We start from the raw sequence: 17,922 nt of genomic DNA, 5'->3' as shown, positions 1-17,922 counted from the left end.
GGAAATCTCTTGCTCACACATGGACATACGTGTTAACCAATGGATGGACTCTTGACCATGGTCAATGATACATAGTACCCAGGAGAGCAAGGGAAGGGGTGCTTCAGATATGTCACACACTTTCCCTAAAGTGCAGAGAGGATATATCTGTTAAGCCTTAGAAATGGATGCTAGCAAGCACCTTACACAGCAAGAGCCCTAACAGAGGGCAGTCTTGCACTTTACAATTTGCCATAGGCAACCAAGAATCCCTGGGAGGGGTATGGTAGAAGGAGCAGATTTCTCAGCTCCTCCTCTGACAGTCTGCTTGGTCTCTGCGATACCTGAAGTCTTTTCCTTTTACTACTAGGGTAAGGGAACCTTTTTTAGCCCAAAGGGCCAGGTCTTTATCTCCCAGCACCTCTGCATGTTGACTTTGACAGGTGGATTGGGCTACCCACCTGTCAGTCATCTGACATCACAGTGATGTCAGGAGACTGATCTCTCAAAGTTGACCTGCAGAGATGGGGTGGGAGGAGATAGCAAACAGGGAGCAGCACTGAGCAGAACTGAAGTCTCTGCGTTTCAGATGATGAGCAGAGACTTCAATACTACTCTCTGCAGAAGTCTGCTTCACCAGCACATTCCCCAGCTCAGCTTGGCTCTCTGCAGGGATATGAGGAGGATTTAACTGCACACCCACCTGTCTATCAGCTAGTGTCACTCCAGCAGGCAGCTGCTGTCAGCTGAAGAATCCCGCTGCTTTAGCTCAGCGCTAGTTTTCTATGGGGAACTGATGGGTGCAGCCACCCCAGAAGTGAACCCTGCTGTCGCCCACTGGAGTGACACCAGCAGATTGACAAGTGGGCGTACTGCCTGCATTTCCATATATTGGGCTTGTCCTGTTCTGTGGCCAGCACAGAGAAACAAAGATTTCTAGCGTTGCAATAGGCTAGAATTTCTATATTTTCCTTTTCTTTTGCAGGCTAGTCACTATGGCGGGGCTTAGTGACTTAGTTGTGACATTTTGCAAGCTTCAAGGATCAACTGATTATCATTGTGGGTCAAAACGAGGCCAACAGACATCTTTGCAATGCCATGTGATTGGCAAGAGGTCAATCCCACGGCCCCCACTCGCCTGTCAAACAAGCCCTGCTGGGAGATAAGGATTTTGCTCATTGATAGTATCCAGTTCCCTATCCCTGAGTTAGGGACAGAGTTGAGGGTGCAAGATATAGAAAGGCTCAGCCTTCTCCAACTTTTTATAGATCTGCTGGAAAATGAACAGATGCTCTCGGACTGCATTCAAACCTAAGAAAGAGGAAGGGACACCCTCTTGGCAGATGAATTTTTCTTGCCTACATCCAAAGACACCAAGGAGACCTCCTTCCCTGCCAGCAGAATCATCCTGCAAGCATGACATCACTGAGGAAGGAGGATTAGTGATTTAATAAGATCACAGCATGTGGTGCTGGTTACTCCTTTCTTCATTATTCACTGGTGCTTCTTCGTCCAGAGCCAGGTTCTCGGATTCACAAGGGGGGAGATGAACAGAAGATGTGTGCCAGATCCAATCTTGCAAGGCAGTGGCTGAAGAGAAACCCAGGCACTGTCTTGCTGAGCAAAGGAAGCCAGGGTGTGCTTGCAAAAAGCAGCCTTACGAGAAAGCAAGCAGAGGGGAGATGAGGCCAGTGCTTCAGGCTGGAGGTTCTGGGTGCTCATAATATAGGAATCTGTCTCATACCAAGTCAGACCATTCGTCCATCTAGTTCAGTATTGTATACACTGGCTGGCAGCAGCTCTCTAGGGTTTCAGACAAAGAGTCTTTGTCTGAACACTACCTGAAGAAGCAGAGGATTGAACCTGGAACCTTCTGCACGAAAAGCAGATACTCTGCCACTGAGCTCCTGGGACGTAAGAAGAGCCTTGCTGGATCTGACAAAGGTCCACTTAGTCAAGGTGGTGGTACTGGGAAGTTTAAAAGCAGGACATGAAGACAATAGCTTTTCCCCACCCACCCCACTAGAATTCAGAGATAGACTGCTCCTGAACCTGGAGGGTCCATTTCACCAGCCAGGCTAATCCCCCTTTGGTAAACCCGCCCTCCATTCATCTAACAGCCCTTTCAAATGCTCTAGGTCAACAGTTGCCACAGCAACACATTCCCTAGTGCCTCACCCACTGTGGGGCACCATCCCTAGCTCTTCATGGGCAGACCCTAATGAAATGAATTGTCTAGAAACTAACCTTTTGCACCAAAGGTGCATCAGTTGATCTTCTCCCTTCTGCCTCTTATCCCACCCATCACTGGCATGTGCAACCCCTCCCCCCGACAAACAAACAAAAAAGGTTGCCAAGAAAGGAAAGTGTCCCTCAGACTGAAGCACCCTTGATCTAAGCTACTGATTTGTATCAGTGTTCCCCAAGGAGAAGGAATGACTTTCTTAAACCAGCATGCCTGCAGGGTTGATGTGGCTTGACAAAGACAGAGAGAAGTAGAAAAGCTGATATATAATTAAAACTGGGTCTCATGCAGCATGTTGAGGTTAAAGGCCTACAACAGCTGAGGACAGCTGAGCTATAACTCAAAAACATATGAGGAAAAGGGAAAGCCAGGCAGCCAGTGTGGGGTGGTGATCACCATGTTATATTCAGACTGAAGAGACCCGGGCTCGAATTCCTAATCAAACCATGAAGCTCACTGAGTGACCTTTGGTGAATTACTCTGCCTCAGACTAGTTTAGGTTGATGCGAACACTTCCTTTGGATGTGCCAGCCCTTCCAAAGGAAGGAAAACTAATTTTTCAAGTATCTACAAGGACCGCAGAAAGGGAAGTGGGGAGAGAAGAGAGCTGAGTGTTCACCCTTCGCCACTGATGGCAGGGCAAGTAGCAGGTTCAAGTTTCATGAAAGTAGGTTGAATCTGAAATGCAGCAGCAATCCAGCACTCTTCCAAGAAATACGCGCACACACACACACAGAGAAAGAGAGAGAGAGAGAATAAACACGCACCTCTCTGGGACTCTTTCAGGCTTACACTGACCCTGACTGCTAAGCTGGATGGCTCTATTCTACCTCTCTGATCTAAGTACCACCTGATGGGAACTGCAAGTGGGGAGACTTGAGGTCTTGCTTGGGTCCTGCCTGAGCACTTCACATGAGGGCATCTGCCTGGCTGTGCTGAGACTTGATGGGGTGCTGGCCTAATCCAGAAGCCCTTTACTCCTCAGATGAGACGAGGGAGATACTGCTTGCACATTGCTTTTTCCTGCTATTTTTAATTGAATCATTTGTGTTTTAATGGCTGGATCACTGGTGCTTTTTTCTTTTCTTTTTCTTTTATGCTTTTCTATTTGTAAGCTGCTTTGCGCAGCTCCTTTCCAGAAAGGGAAAGCAGGAGGGGGCACTTTTCAAAATGAAACTGATGACAATGGTCCCTTGTGTTTTCTCAGTGCAGATGGGCCCCCATATAATTTCCACTGGTGTGGATGAGCAAGTAAACTACAACTCCCTTCATCCCTGTCAGTTAGCCGTACCAGGTAAGGCTGATGGGAGCTAGAGTACAGGGACATCTGTGCGGCCACAGATTCATCATCCCTGACCTACACTAACTGGAAGTAGCCCTACAGGGTTTCAGGCAGGGGTCATTCACAGTCCCACCTGGAGATGCCTGGGATTGAACCTGGGAGCTTCTGCACACAAAAAAGATGCTCCGCTACTAGTTACTGCCCTCCCTGCAGATATATCATGGGCATTCAAGAAACTTCTTATACTGAGTCAGACCATGGGTCCATGCAGCTCAGTACTGTTTACACTGATGGGCAGAGGCTCTCCAAGGTTTCAAACAGGGATCTCTCCTAGCCTTACCTGGAGATGCTGGAGACCAATCATGGGACCTTCTGCATGCAAAACAGATGCTCTACCACTCAGCCAGGGCTATCCTTATTAACTTTAATCTTAATCACACACAAAAAGCAAAAACAAAACAAACAATCCCTGCCCCTCAATTTATATATGTTTCTTTTGAAACAAGCAACCAAACAGTAGCCTCCTTGGTGATAACACATTTTGGTGAATTCTTATTGAAATTGCTAGCCCTTTGGTTCCCAAATTCAAATACAGACACGGATTCAGTCTCCTTGGTACAGCACTGCCCAACAATAATCTATCAGGCGCCAATACCTGGATGCACACATATTTGACCATTAGCTATACCCCTGCAATTGTGTGGCAGTAAGAGGAAGGGTTCCTCTGCCTCCGTCTTCCTTCCTTCCTCTGTGGCCAACTTGTACAATTCCATTCTAAAATAATCAGAGTCCAAAAACGGCACCCTGATTCAGGTGATTGCTCCACAGTGTGTGCCAGAGAATTTTCTCCAACCGCCATTCAAAAATCAAAGTGGTGGGGGAAGAATGGAGGAAATGGATGGCAAATGGGTTTAAAAAAAAAAGAAAAAAGCCAGACAGACACACAAGATGTTTGGGAAGGAGAACCCTTTTCCGTACTTCCTGTTGCCACATCTTAAAATTCTGGTCATGTTTCCCAAACCTCCTGTACAAATAAATAAATAAATGAATAAAAATTGAAAAGGCTCCCCAAATCAATTACCAGTTTATGGTGCTTCATGCCAGCCTCCAGCATCTCTTACATGGGAACAAACCAGGGTCTATTTACTGCCCTTGGGCTGCAAAGACAAGCTTTCCCACCAGACTACAAAAACCCCAGGAGAGAGAGGGATTTGTACATATTGCATTCGATTTGAAAGATAAACAGCAATGAAGAGCAATTAAAATCCAACTCAACAAGAGACACCAAGCTTTTCACACCCACCAATTTCCAAAGCTTGCCTGCTGTAACTCAAAAATCGGGGTGGGGGTGGGAGAGAGGATAAGCCAAGAATCGATAAGCTGTGGCTAGGAGGCACCAATATGCTTTATACAAAAAGCCATTCGGGTGGATGAAACAGGCTGTGCTTAAAATTCTGCTTAAAAATAAAATAAGGAGGGAATTAAAAAAAAAACTTACCAGCTCTACCGATCCATAATGCTTTCGGCTGAATTCTCCACGTCTACAGCCCAGGTCCTCGGAGACAGAGCTGGAATAAAAGTGCTTCATCAGTAGACATAGCTAACTGGCCCCTCTAAGCTATCGGGGGGGGGGGGAAGATGAGGGGGAAAAGATAGATTTTGCTTTGCTTCTCAGTACAGCTGATGGAGGGTTGCTGCTGCTGCTGCTGCTGCTGCTGCTGCTGCTGCTGCGTTTAGCTTCATCACTGCAGGAGACCCTCCTTGAAACATAGACAACTTCACGCAGCCATTGCAGAGCCTGGCTTTCTGAATAAAGGGTGGCAGGGTGTGTGGGGGGAGAGAAAGGGTGGATGGAGTGGAGGGAGTCACAGAAGCGAAACGCCCCCTAATTGGAAGGCAAAAAGAAGACGAAGAAAAAGCTAAGATTCAATTAAATATTTAGTCATGACATGATGATCAATAGAGAAGGGCCAAGGCAGACAGTAGCTTGTAATTGCGTTTGTGAAAGTCTCTCTCTCTCTCTCTCTCTCTCTCTCCCCATCTGACCAAAAAGGGAAAAGAAAATCCTGCAGCGCTTAAATGCTGGGTGGGGGGTGGAGAGCAAGCAGCCTGTCCACCTCCCTTTGCAAAGCAAGTTCTCTGCTCAAAAACCACAGTGCAATTTTAACTTTCTTTTTAGCACGCTTGCCTACATCTTTCAGAAGAAAAATGGGAGGAAAAGATTTTTTACGCACATACTCCTACACAGAAATATATTAAAATGTCCCTTCTTTTGCAAGAACTTTTCTCTTTGTGGCCAAGCCCTGATAGAGGAACCCCACCAACCTCTACTTAAGATTAAGATACATGGTGGATGTTTTTGTTATAATTTTTTTATTCATGCTACTCTCCGGTCACTGCCAGTGTAGACACACAACGTTTACTTGCCTTCAGAGGAGATTGGTTGTCGCCACTCCGCATGAGTTTCCCTTCAGTCACGAAGAACAAGGGTTCATGCAGAAACACAGTGGATGGGCTTTCTCTTTCATGCTCCAAAATGTATAGTGTTTGGGATGCATAAATGAAGCATACCTGACCTTTCAGATATTTTGGAACACTGATCCAGAGTCTGCTCAGTGCTAACTGTCCCCGCCACTTCCAACGTTACCTTGGCCATTGGTTTTAGCTATCACAATTCTTTTTCATTGCTCTCCAGTCAGCTAAGACTTCTCGACTTAGAAGCACTCAGGATCACCCCCACCTCCACCCCCTCGTCAGCCCCACTTGGCTAAACATTAAACCTGGCCTCAATTCCAGACCTAGTGGCCGTTGGCTGGCTTTCGGCAGGCCACTCCAGAGCCAGCTGGAAGAGCTGAAACTGATGCAGCACTGCTGGAGTATCCTGGGAAGCCCTACCTCCAGCACCAAGATGAATACCTCCAAGGATATTGCTACTAGCATTGTAGCTCAAGGGTAGAGGACCTGCCTTGTGTGCAAGAAGGTCCCAGGATCAACCTTGGCTTCTCCAGGTTGGGCTGGGAATGTCCCGTTTGAAACCCTGGAGAACCGCTGCCAGTCAATGTAGACAATACTTCACTGAATAGACCCATTTTAATATTCCAACAAGCCTCCGGGGTAGGTTAAGCTGAGATTATCCAACCCAGGATCACTCAGTCAATGTTGCTACTATACAGTGGTACCTCTGGTTACGTACTTAATTCGTTCCGGAGGTCCGTTCTTAACCTGAAACTTTTCTTAACCTGAAGCACCACTTTAGTTAATGGGGCCTCCCGCTGCTGCCACGCCACCGGAGCACAATTTCTGTTCTCATCCTGAAGCAACGTTCTTAACCTGAGGTACTATTTCTGGGTTAGCGGAGTCTGTAACCTGAAGCGTATGTAACCTGAAGCGTATGTAACCCAAGGTACCACTGTATTGCGATGTGAACATGAGCTGACACTCTTAACTACAGTACTAGCCTAGGAAGCGCCATATCCCAGTAGCAGAGCATTTGCTTTGCGTGCAGAACATCCCAGATCCAACCCCAGACATCTTAATGGAATACAAGACTTCCTATCTGTCCACTGCCTGAAACCCTAGAGAGCTTCTACCAGTCAGCATAGACAATGCTGAGCTCGATGAACTGTTGTTCTGACTTGGTATAAGACAACTTCCTATGTGCCTTTTAATCTGCTCTAGCTCCAAGATGGAAGGGAGTGATGAAAGGGAGAAGATCCTTTCCCAAGCTTCCTCCTTTATGGTCCCATGTAGCAATGGGGATGGGTTGTTTTGGAGGGTGGCAGAGCAGAGGGAACACACAGTTCACTCTCCCACCCCTTTTCCATCCCCTTTTAATGTACAAATATGTGTTATAGTGAGCAAGACCAATGGTCCATCTAGCTCAGTATTTTTTTCCCCTGAAGTGACAGGTAGTAATGCTTCAGGGTACCATGCAGAAGTCTTTTCTGCCACCAGTTACCTGAACCGTTCTTAAACTGGAGGTGCTGGGGACAGAACTTGAGATCCTGCACACGCTCTCCAACTGAGCTAAGGCCCCCTCCCATAGCAACCCTACAGGCAAATGGTTATGGCAGCTAAGGAGCACTGCAAACATTACAGCTGGGTTTTGCACACTGAAAACACACTGATCACAGTGTCACAGCCAGTTAATTCACATGTGTGTGTTTACAAGTGCGTGTCCACTCAGACTGGTTCTTCAAACTTGAGATTCCTCAAGTGCACCACATAAAGCATTTTATCTGCCCTAAGCAGAGCTCCATCTCAGGAAAAGCCCCCTCTGTCCCTCTGTAAAGAGTGCCTAATGGCTGGAGATGGGCCAGGGCTTCTTTCCCTCCCTTTGTCAGGGAATTATCATAACCTGGGTTTGACAAAACTTCCAAGGATCTAGGTACACAGCTAAGTTGTTTTGGCTATCGTGCTAAGCCACAGTTTAATATTCACAGTTTATGTCCCACAGGTTAGTACAATGATAACTAGTGAGCTTTTATTTCCCCTGCAGCATGGCCACAAGGAGTTCAAAAGCATTCATTTCCTAACAGTCCTGTAGTCTGAACTAAAAAAAAGTGGTTCATCTTAACTATGGTTTGTCTGATACAAGTCAACTTCAAACCATGGATTATGAAGACACATTGATTAAACTTTACACAAACCATAATTCACATGAACTGAGTTTGGATGGCACAGGAAACGGTGATTGACGAAAATCAGAAGTTAAAGCCAAAACAGAGGAAAGGGAAACATGAGCACAGGACAAGCTGTGCTCATCACACTAAATGACATCTCAGAACATAGCTGCTGTTGGAACTAGCCCCATGATAGCAAGCATTTGACCATCTCCTCAAGAGCTGCCTCCATGAATTAGTGTAATCCTCTTGTAAAGCTATCCAAGTTGGTGGCCATCACTGCCTCTTGTGGAAGTGAGTAAACTGTACATTGCATGAATAAGTGCTCTCTTTTGTCTGTCCTGAACCCTCCAACATTCAACTTCATTGGATGGCCATAGATTCTTGTGTTATGAGAGAGGGAGAAAAACTTTCCTCTTATCTACATTCACCATGCCATGCATAATTTCATAAACTTCAGACCTGTCACCGCTTGCTCCCTTTTTCCTCTATATATTTCCAAACACTGCAACATTTCCTCATGGTGGAGTTGTTCCAGCCACTTGTTCATTTTGGCTTGATGAAAACAAGCATACCTCTGCATCAAAAAGCTGTACAAAGTGTCCTGATGCAATCATGCACACAGTAATATCAAGGTTCCCTTTTCTGTATATTTTACCCATACACACCAGGTGCGCTGATAATGTAGCAGCAGGAAAGGAGGCCAAAGAGCTGAAAGATCTGTACAAAATATGGAAATAAAAAAATAGCAATGAGATGTTAAGAGCCTGGAGTGCCGCTACTCAGGATTGCAACCACTCCAGTCCGTTCCACACTCCTAGTAGTCAGCCAGCATCATGTGGCTATTGAGCATGCTCAGTGTTCTTTGGGCTGTTTGGGGGGAAGGTAGGCAGGGGTGTAGGAAGAGGGGGGCGGTCCGCCCCAGGTTCCATCATGGAGGGGGGTGACAAATTATCAAGGAACAATTACTGCCCTACTACGGCGGTTCATAAAAACCTTTTTTTAAAAAAAATGCCTGCTCCAAAGGTCTTATCTTACTACACTAGGGATTATATAGCTATATATGAAATTTCATGCATATCAGTTAATATCTTGACCCTCCTCCACGAAAATAGCTGTTTACTTGGCCATTTTCCTATGTCGTGAAGGCTGAAATTTCAATTCAGTGGAGCAGGGTCAAGATATTGACTGGTATGCATGAAATTTCAGATATAACTATATAATCCCTAGTGTAGTAAGATAAGACCTTTGGAGCAGGCATTTTTTAAAAAATAAAAAAGCCCTATTGCCCTACCCTCCGCTTGGCTTCCCAGGTCCTAGAAAGTCGGCCTATGTGAATAAAAATGAGACTAGGCCGAGTAGACTAGGCCTTGCCTTGCCTTCGCCCCGCCCCCTGCCCACAGCCGATTGGCCAGCTGGGTTGGGGGCGGGGCAAAGGCAAGGCAAGGCCTAATCTACTCGGCCTAGTATTGTTTTCTTCACATAGGCCGACTTTCCAGGCTGCTGAGGAGGCCTGCCAAGGCCGCTGCCTGTCCTGTGCACCCCCTTCGGGCCCCAATCCCCCTCTGAAAAGCCTCTGCTGCCCCCAAAAGTGGAACGTGCAGGACAATGGCAGCGCTGCCGCCCCGTTTTGCCCGCTCGTGGCACCGGGAGAAGCAGCTCAGCGCCACTCTGGGTATTCGGCAGGCTGGCCTCCCCTTTGCCCCAGTCTTCCCTGCACGAAGGTAGGATCCCCTTCCCTCCGCCACCCCCTGCTAGTCTCCCCTGCATGAAGCTAGGACCCCCCCTCCCTCAGTCACACATCCCAGTCTTCCCTGCATGAAGCTAGGACCCCCCAAAAGCAGTTGTGCAATTAAAAGAAGTTGAGAAAAAATCAGCAAAGTACTTCTGTGGCTAATTGACCAATTCCTTTAAATAGGGTCTATTAATGAAGTTCACACTTTTGACAACCAGCCTGACGCTTTTGCAGAAAAATATTCCTAGACACAAGACTTTTATTTTTTATTTTTTAAGCTCTTTCAGTCTCCCATCTCGAGGCTAAGTACAGCAAACTGTGCATTCCCACCCCTCTCCCCAAGGTTGGATTATTTACTTCTGTGTGCTTGTGTATCTGTGTCTCCCTTGTACAGTTATACCCCATGTTACGTTTGCTTCATGTTACATTTTTTCAGGTTGCGTCCCGTGGCGACCTGGAAGTACCGGAAAGTGTTACTTCCAGGTTTCGATGCTCGTGCATGCACAGATGTGCAAAATGACGTCACGCGCATGCGCAGAAACAGCGAGTTGCAATGCGCAGATGCGGGTTGCGTTCTTTTCAGGTTGCAAACGGGCCTCCGGAACGGATCCCGTTTGCAACCAGAGGTACCACTGTATCTATTAGGGACTATTCTCTCGCCTTTCCTTTGATATCTATGCTACTGATTACTTCTGCCGTTTTAATTTTAGAGAAAGTGTTTAATTTAAAAAGGATCTGTACTATAGAATAACAGTGGTAACAATACATTGAAGACAAGTAAATATCTTGGGGAGGGTGGTCCCAGAGCCCTGGTGCCACCGTCCCAAAGAGTATAAAATGGGCAGACTTTGGTACTCTTTTGCCCTCCCCTCCCCCAATGTCTTTCTCTCTATCTGAGCTGGCTCCCTGCCTGTTACGTTACATGTGGGGAAACCCGTGTGGGGTTCCTCTCTGTGTAAAGTCTTCAGGCTGTTCCTGCGCGTGCCTGACAAATCTGCCCCATTGTCAAAATTTATCTTTTCCCCCACCTCCAGTCTCTGTTGTTATGTGTCCTGGCTGACAGGAAAAACAGAAGACGTATGGCCATTGATCAGAGATGGTCTATTTGAGATTCCTGCATTACCCCAGGGGTTTGGCTAGATGACCCTCAGGGATCCCTTCCAACTCTACAATTCTCTGGTGCAGGCTTGCGCAGAGTTTTAGGTACAAGTTGGATGCAAGGGGTGAATAGGATTGCAGCCCATTTTATGCACTGTCGGCTCGGGAATAAGTCCCACTGATCATGATGAGACTAGATTGCTGCTGTGCAGTCCTGTTTTTTAAATAAATGTTTTCCTTTTCAGATAATACAGAGCATGGTGAAATCACAATAAATAAAACACTACTACAGGTTCCATATAGTATCTGTACTGCATTGTAGCACTACTACAGGTTCCACATAATATCTGTACTGCATTGTTTACTGTGACAGCACCTGCACTTTGGAACTCCCCACCTATTGCAACAAAGCATGTGCCTTTGCTAGACTCTTTTCCGGCACCTGCTAAAAGCATTCTTCTTTAGGCAAGCATACCTAGATGCTTAGGAAGTTGAAGTAATTTTAATCTTAATATTTTAGCTTTTGTATGTTTTAAAGTAGGATTGTTAATTTTTCTTGATTTTACTGCTGTGGTTTTGTTTTGCTTTGTTTTTTTGTTTTGGTAAACCACTTTGCAGAATATAAATTTTATTAAATAAATAAATAAACAATAAAAATAAATAAAATAACACAAGCCAAAACACAATCCATCCTGTAGATTTAAGTATCTGTCCACAGTCGCCTACTTGTTATCAGAGGCCCAGAATCCACATTCTTTTTCAGAAAATATGAAATAACATATTTTTTTGCAGGCAAAAAACCCCAAAACCCAACGGGGTGGGTGACAAGAAATTTTCTGCTCCGGGTACCTCCTGACCTTCCTACGCCTCTGAAGGTAGGAAGAGGAGTTCCCTCTCTGAGGGTTATTTGCCTAATGCTTTTTTTGAACTTTTCCAAGCTTTAGAGTTCTCCTGAACCAGAGTTCTCTCTTTTTTGTGCATGTTAGGTGCTTGTTTGGGCTAAATAAGCAGCAGCACTCACATCCTGAACATCAGAAATAGTGGGAAGAATGAAATAGCAAAGCATTCCTTGCCATTTCACTCCAACTGGAAACAAGGGGAGGTCATTCAGAACTCCAAATCCAAGGCAGAAATTCAGATGACAAATTCTCCTTTTTAAAGACACACTGCACTGGAGCAAAACACTGCATGAAGCTCTTTCGTCCCACAACCTAAAAAGACTTTACAGAGGAGCAGAGCTTATGCAAGGAACACCAGTTTCATCTAGTAACTATCAGGAGCCAATAACTACATCACTTGGGAACCCATGTGGAAGAATTGGAACAGGATGTAACAATAACTGTGCACCATTAAAAATGTGTTTGAAAAACTATCCAAAGTTCCTGGATGTGCAAACAGTTGTATGAAACTGAAAAAAGAAAGGAGAATCAGGATTTATTTTTTTTTAAGTAAATCCTGTAAAAGTTAAGAAAAAGCCCCTCCATTATTTTTTAAAAAACTCATTCTTCCTGTAATCTAATTCTGTTGCTGGATATGCTGGTTGCCACAGAAACTAGCATTGAAATAATTCTGGTTGGGTGGACTTCTATTATTGACAAGGTTGTGGATGGAATTTTAAGCAAAACAGTCGGCGATATCGGGGGAGGGGCGCTTTTCTGCAGCTGCCCAAATCCAAAAGAAAGTTGTGTCGTCATCACACAGAGGATACTGAAATTTGCAGGTGTAGTGGCTGTTTCAAAGAGTTAAAGGGAGAGATCCCAAACCAAGAACATCATTGGGCAGCTATTCAGTGACATTCATTTTGTTAACATTTTGCATCTGTTTGTGTGGGGTGGCATTGCTATTTTGATATGTACTTATGTGTTTTTACACTGTAAACTGCCCTGTGATCCTCAGCTGAAGGGCATTAATTATTATTATTATTATTATTATTATTATTATTATTTGTATACCAGTCTATATTCAAGGTCTCAGGGCGATTCATATAAATAGTCTTTTGAGATTAGCTTCTCCCACCCCACCCTGACATATCCACTGCCAGTGGTAAGTGGAGGTTTCGCCCAGAAGCTGAGATGTATGCTGTAAATGACAGATGAGACAGCACCAAGGAGAAGCGGTTTTCAAAAACTGCATTCTCCAGTAACCTAGGATTTCTCTGGGGGCCCAGCAGGAGCTTCAGCCATTAACAGCAGACAACCACCCACAGTGACAGCTTGCTTGCTCTCTCTACTTATCATTCTCCTTCAGCACTGGACAGGGCTTTTTTTCAGCCAGAACTGTTCTGGCCCCTCTCAAGCGGGCGCCATTGCCACTCTAAAAGAAAAAGGGAGTTCTGGCACCTCTTTTTCTAGGAAAATAGCACTGGCTTTGAGTATGTTCTAGGTCTCACATAGGTAAACTGAGTCTGCAAAGACACTCCTCCTCCAGCCGCCTAGTGCTTCCTCTTAGAATGCAGCCTAAATTAAACCTGGAAAACGCAAACAAGGAGCAGCAGAACCTCAGACTGGTGCTTAAGATTTAAAAATGTGCAAGTAAGACGGGCAACAAAATTGTTGTTGTGTATCCTCATTCCTTAACTGCAGGAGACCTGTTCTACTTTATGTCCATCTATAGTCCAGCAATGTTTCCTAGGTTTTTTTGACAAATGCCATAATGTTAGTTTTCTGGTAACTGAGCACTAAATGATCACCCCTAGATCAAAAGGGTTCCCTTTTGACAGAGAAATGATCAACTAGAACTGCTTTTTAATGTACTGTATATGTAATTTTGTTTTTATTTTAGTTTGTTCTGAGATTTTAAACTTTGTAATTGCTGATTTTATCCTGATACTGATCATTGACCGTAATAAAACGACTTGACACTCCCTAACGAACATTGCAAAGTTACTAGAGGTCACCAAGTATGCTCAGTGTTTGCTGTGCTGTTGTTTTTTTTGTGTTTGGCCTTTGAGGGAGGAGGTTGTGGTTGTAGCCCACGTTAGTCCTACTTAGAGTAGACTTATTGAAACTGATGGAGATGGCTAATTTTGGTTCTTTAATTGCCCCTCGTTTTGTTTATTATTTATTTATTTTCAAAATATATACAATAAAGAAGATAATAAAGATTCTTAAAATACCCAGTTGTGTAATATGGATAATGAGAACGGTCATAGCATTACAACACATATAGCCCTTTTGCTATTATATTGCATTTTTTTCTCTGCTTTGTACTCATTTTCTTCCTTAAAATGGTTTAGCAGTGCCGGTTTGTGGGGTTTTAACAATATCTTTGCCTGTTATTTTGCTCGTTTCACTAAAACAGTATCCCAGAATCCTGCCGCCTTGGCACATGACCACCATATATGGCAGTTCTTTAAGTTTAATGGTTCTGCTCTGAGTAGAACTTGGCTGGATGCAACTCCTTTAGATTTTTGTACTTCTGCATTTGTTGGGATTTACTCAAGCAAGCTGAGCCCTCTCATTTCTCAGTTTTGGCTCCAGTCCTGCCGGCACTGGAGCACTGGGTTTGCTATTTGAAGGAGTGATTATGATTACATACCCAGTTGGTTTCAGCAGTTCTCTTTCTCAAGGCGTTGATCTCTCATCCTGATGACAAAATTGAAAATTCATACTATCCATCATGATCTAATTAGTAGATCCAGATGCACATTCTCTCCCTGTCCCCCTGCCCTGCCCCGTGATCTACTCATATTCAGGACCCTCATAAAAATCCTGTTTGAGATTATTCTGTCTTGCAGGAATCAGTGAAAAGCCAGCTGGATCAAATGCACACTTTAGCTCTCTTTTTTTTGGGGGGGGGGGGAGTTCCCCAAAGAGGCACTGAGTTAAAAAGAGATGGGTTGGTGCAAATGGGAGATTTTGGAAGAAGTACAAAGAAAGATCCTTTCTTCATCCAACGCTTTTTTGAACAAAAAACACAACAGTCAAGCTGGCTGCACAGAGAATGGGTAGGGTGGGGTATTCTTTTCTTGCCTAGCGTCAGAAGAGCAAGCAAACTATGAGATGTGTTTACCAGCTTCAGCGACAAAATATGCAATTAAAAAGGAAGAAATACAACTGCACCTGGTAAATATATTTTACTAAGTCTTCCGAGAAGGACCTAGCTCTGGGCTGGATCCTATATTGCTAGCTGCAGGAGTGGATTTATTTAGTCTGACTCCTTTGTCCGACCCTCACAATACTGGAACTCAGGGGCATCCAACGAAGCTGAGCTTTGGAAGATTCAAGACAGACTAAAGAAAGTCCTCCTTCACACAACAAACAGATAAAATATGGTATGCACTCCCAACAAGAAGCAGTGATGGCCACCAAGCTGGATGGCTCTGAAAGAAAATCAGGTAAATTCATGGAGCAGGCAGCTACCAAAGGCCATGTTTTTCTCCACTGTCGGAGGCAGTATGCCTTGAAATAGCAGTTGCTGGGGAACACAAGAGTTGCACTCAAGGTCCTGCATGTGGACTTCTCATGGGCAAGGGACTAGTCATTGTGAGAACAGAGTGTTGGTTTGGATAAGCCTCTAGCCTGGTCCAGCAGGGCTCTTCTTATATAGTGCCAACTAGAGGAGCACAGGCTCAATCTGGCCCACAGTTGGTCTGTTAACCAGTGCCACTACACTCACCCACATCTCTCTCTTCCTTGCTTTTTCCTTCACTTGTCTCTTGTTGACAAGCAGAAGGAACAAACAGGAATACCTCCCTTTTACTTTCAGCTGACATATAAAGCTACACTGAGTCAGATCATCTGTACATCTATCTGTGCGATGTCAGCCAACAGCAGCTCTCCAAAGTCTTAGAGACAAAGTGAAGTCTTTCTTGGCCCTGTTACATTACATATGCCAAGCTGGTGCTCTGCCCAATGAACCATGGTCCTCTTCTCCTCCAAGACATCTGCCATTGTGCTCTCTTTTAAAGAAGAGTCCTTGACCTAGACTGTCAAGCTTCTGTCTCCAACTCTACAAGAAGTTAGAAGAAGTTAGCACATTTCACACAACACAGGTACCAGCCATGTACACTTGTTGATTTGCCCAGCTCAACAATGGTGTACACAAGTACACAGAAGACAAGACAGAAGGAGTTTCAAATTCAAACCCGGTTTCAATCTAACTTGCTTGGTCCAATTAATTTCAGTGTCTCTGGAAATAAAAACAACTGGAACATTTATTTCAATAAGGCAGTTCAAAGGAACAAAATTGGATCAAGATTGTTTATTGTGATTTCAAGATAGCTGCACAAATCCAAATGCCAGACATTTTTAAAGAACTTTTTTGAGAAGGGGAGGAGAGATTCTGAGGCCTTTATGGATTCTCCCCTTGAGGATTTACTAGTGGATTTCAAGAAACACTTGCTGATTTGCACCAAAAGAAAAACAAGACCCTCCCTCCCTCCGACTCAGAGGCTTTCTCAAGTCAATATGAGCCCAGAATACATCTTATAATCACAGTTGTTACAAAAGCACCTGAATTAGACGGGCACCCAGGCAGGACTTCATACTGACAATATGATAAAGCAAGCCCCTTGCCCCAGTGCTTAAAAGCATTGCTCAGACCTAAAAACAAACAGCAGATTCTGAAAAGCCCATAAATTGGGGAGTCAACACCCTGAAACTTTGGGAAGATGGGTTTTGAAATGAAAACCAGCTGCCTTTGAAAAAAACAACAACTAAAATTATGCCTAAACAGCAGTGGGTGAGCCAAAACCATGGCAGGGCACAGACAACAGAATAGAATGTAACCAAGAGGCAGGGTGGTGTAGTGGTTAGAGCATCACACTATGACAGGAGAGAGCTGAGTTCAAATTCCTCACGCAGCCACAGAAATTGCCAGGGTAGTCTTAGGCCGTCAAAATCCCTCAACCTAACTTAAGCCTTAGAGCTGCTGCAAGGATAAAATGGGAAAGTGGAGAAAAGGTGGATGTCACTCTCTGTTGAAGGTGGTGCTCAGTGAGAACGGCAGGGCAGAAGGGAGGAAGACCAATGGTAAGTGGAGCAGGAGCAAATGACAGGCAGAGCCAACTCATTCCAATATTTTCTGGCTGTAAGTAAGAAGGCAAGCAGTTGAGGGCTTCTGGAAGCCACCCTGGGAGGCTTTTCAGCTGAAGAGCAGAGCAAACCTGCTTTAAACAAAACATGCATATATCTGAAGAGTGCTTTATTTAATTAGAGCATTTTAATCTTGCTCTTCAGCTGAAAAGGCTTCCGGAGAAGCTTACTAAATATCATTTGTCCCTGACCTCAGGCTTATAGTCTAAAAGACACGATACAAAAGAAAAAAGGGATGAGGAGGGAGGAGAGAAAAAGCACCGGTTCTTAAAGCTGGGATGGAAGCAGTTCAGATAACCTGATGGAAAGGCAGTTGCTAGACGGCAGATGGGAGAGCACTTCAGTGGCTCCCCCTTAATGCTCTCCACATTAAAGGGCAACCACAAACTACAAGGTGGGTTCTGTTGCTGAAAGTTGATTCCACAAGCCCCACAAACTCGCGTGAGATTTAACTGCTGCTGAATCATCCCCATTTAATGTGCCCTGGAAGTACAGAAGTCCTATACACATTTCTTAAAGGAACCTCAGGCCCCAAGATGGAAATAATTACCCATCAAATCCACTGGCAATTAGCTTAGCCACCATGCCCACAGGAAGATGGGGGAAGGAAACCTTCCCACCACTGAGGTTTTCATTTCTTCGCATTGGCTCAGCTCCTGTACTTTTAGGAGGAGCCTGAAGCTCCCCCACCCCACATGTGACTCTACCTCCATGCCAGGAAATAGATTTGCTCACTAAATTTCTGTACATTGTGAGGAGAACAAGAGCCATCCCTTCCCCATAGGAGTGAAATAGAAGAGATGACCCCAGCTCCTCCAAATACCCATCACGTCTGCTTGGGTGGTGGGTCTACAATCCCCTCCTTTTGCTCACCCCTGAGAACTCAAGGTGGTAGGGCTACAGGCATTGTGCCACCTCTCCCTCTA

General features: G+C 44.9%; 1 protein-coding gene and 1 long non-coding RNA gene across 7 annotated transcripts in view; one reads left to right on the top strand and one right to left on the bottom strand.

Moving 5' to 3' along the window:
- GARNL3 (GTPase activating Rap/RanGAP domain like 3) overlaps positions 1–17,922 on the bottom strand; it is a 104,893-nt gene that overhangs the window by 63,466 nt on the left and 23,505 nt on the right. For 4 of the 6 annotated variants that reach the window (XM_080990719.1, XM_080990721.1, XM_080990720.1 and 1 more), the window contains one exon: positions 5,005–5,074. The exons of 1 other annotated variant lie outside the window; for it this stretch is intronic. In XM_080990719.1, coding sequence (XP_080846845.1) covers positions 5,005–5,074 — 70 coding nt within the window. Of the gene's footprint in view, positions 1–5,004; positions 5,075–8,703; positions 8,727–17,922 lie in introns of those variants that run through there. One more of the 6 variants, XM_080990723.1, reaches the window with a different exon arrangement.
- LOC308468502 lies at positions 9,565–14,019 on the top strand. The gene is made up of 3 exons (XR_013981697.1): positions 9,565–9,852; positions 11,754–11,836; positions 11,948–14,019. It is a non-coding gene; the product is annotated as an uncharacterized lncRNA (long non-coding RNA).

This window comes from Podarcis pityusensis, assembly GCF_964106645.2.
Source record: "Podarcis pityusensis genome assembly, chromosome: Z".
Lineage (NCBI taxonomy): Eukaryota > Metazoa > Chordata > Lepidosauria > Squamata > Lacertidae > Podarcis > Podarcis pityusensis.
Note: the sequence above shows the minus strand (reverse complement) of the source record. Positions and strands in the feature narration are given on the sequence as shown.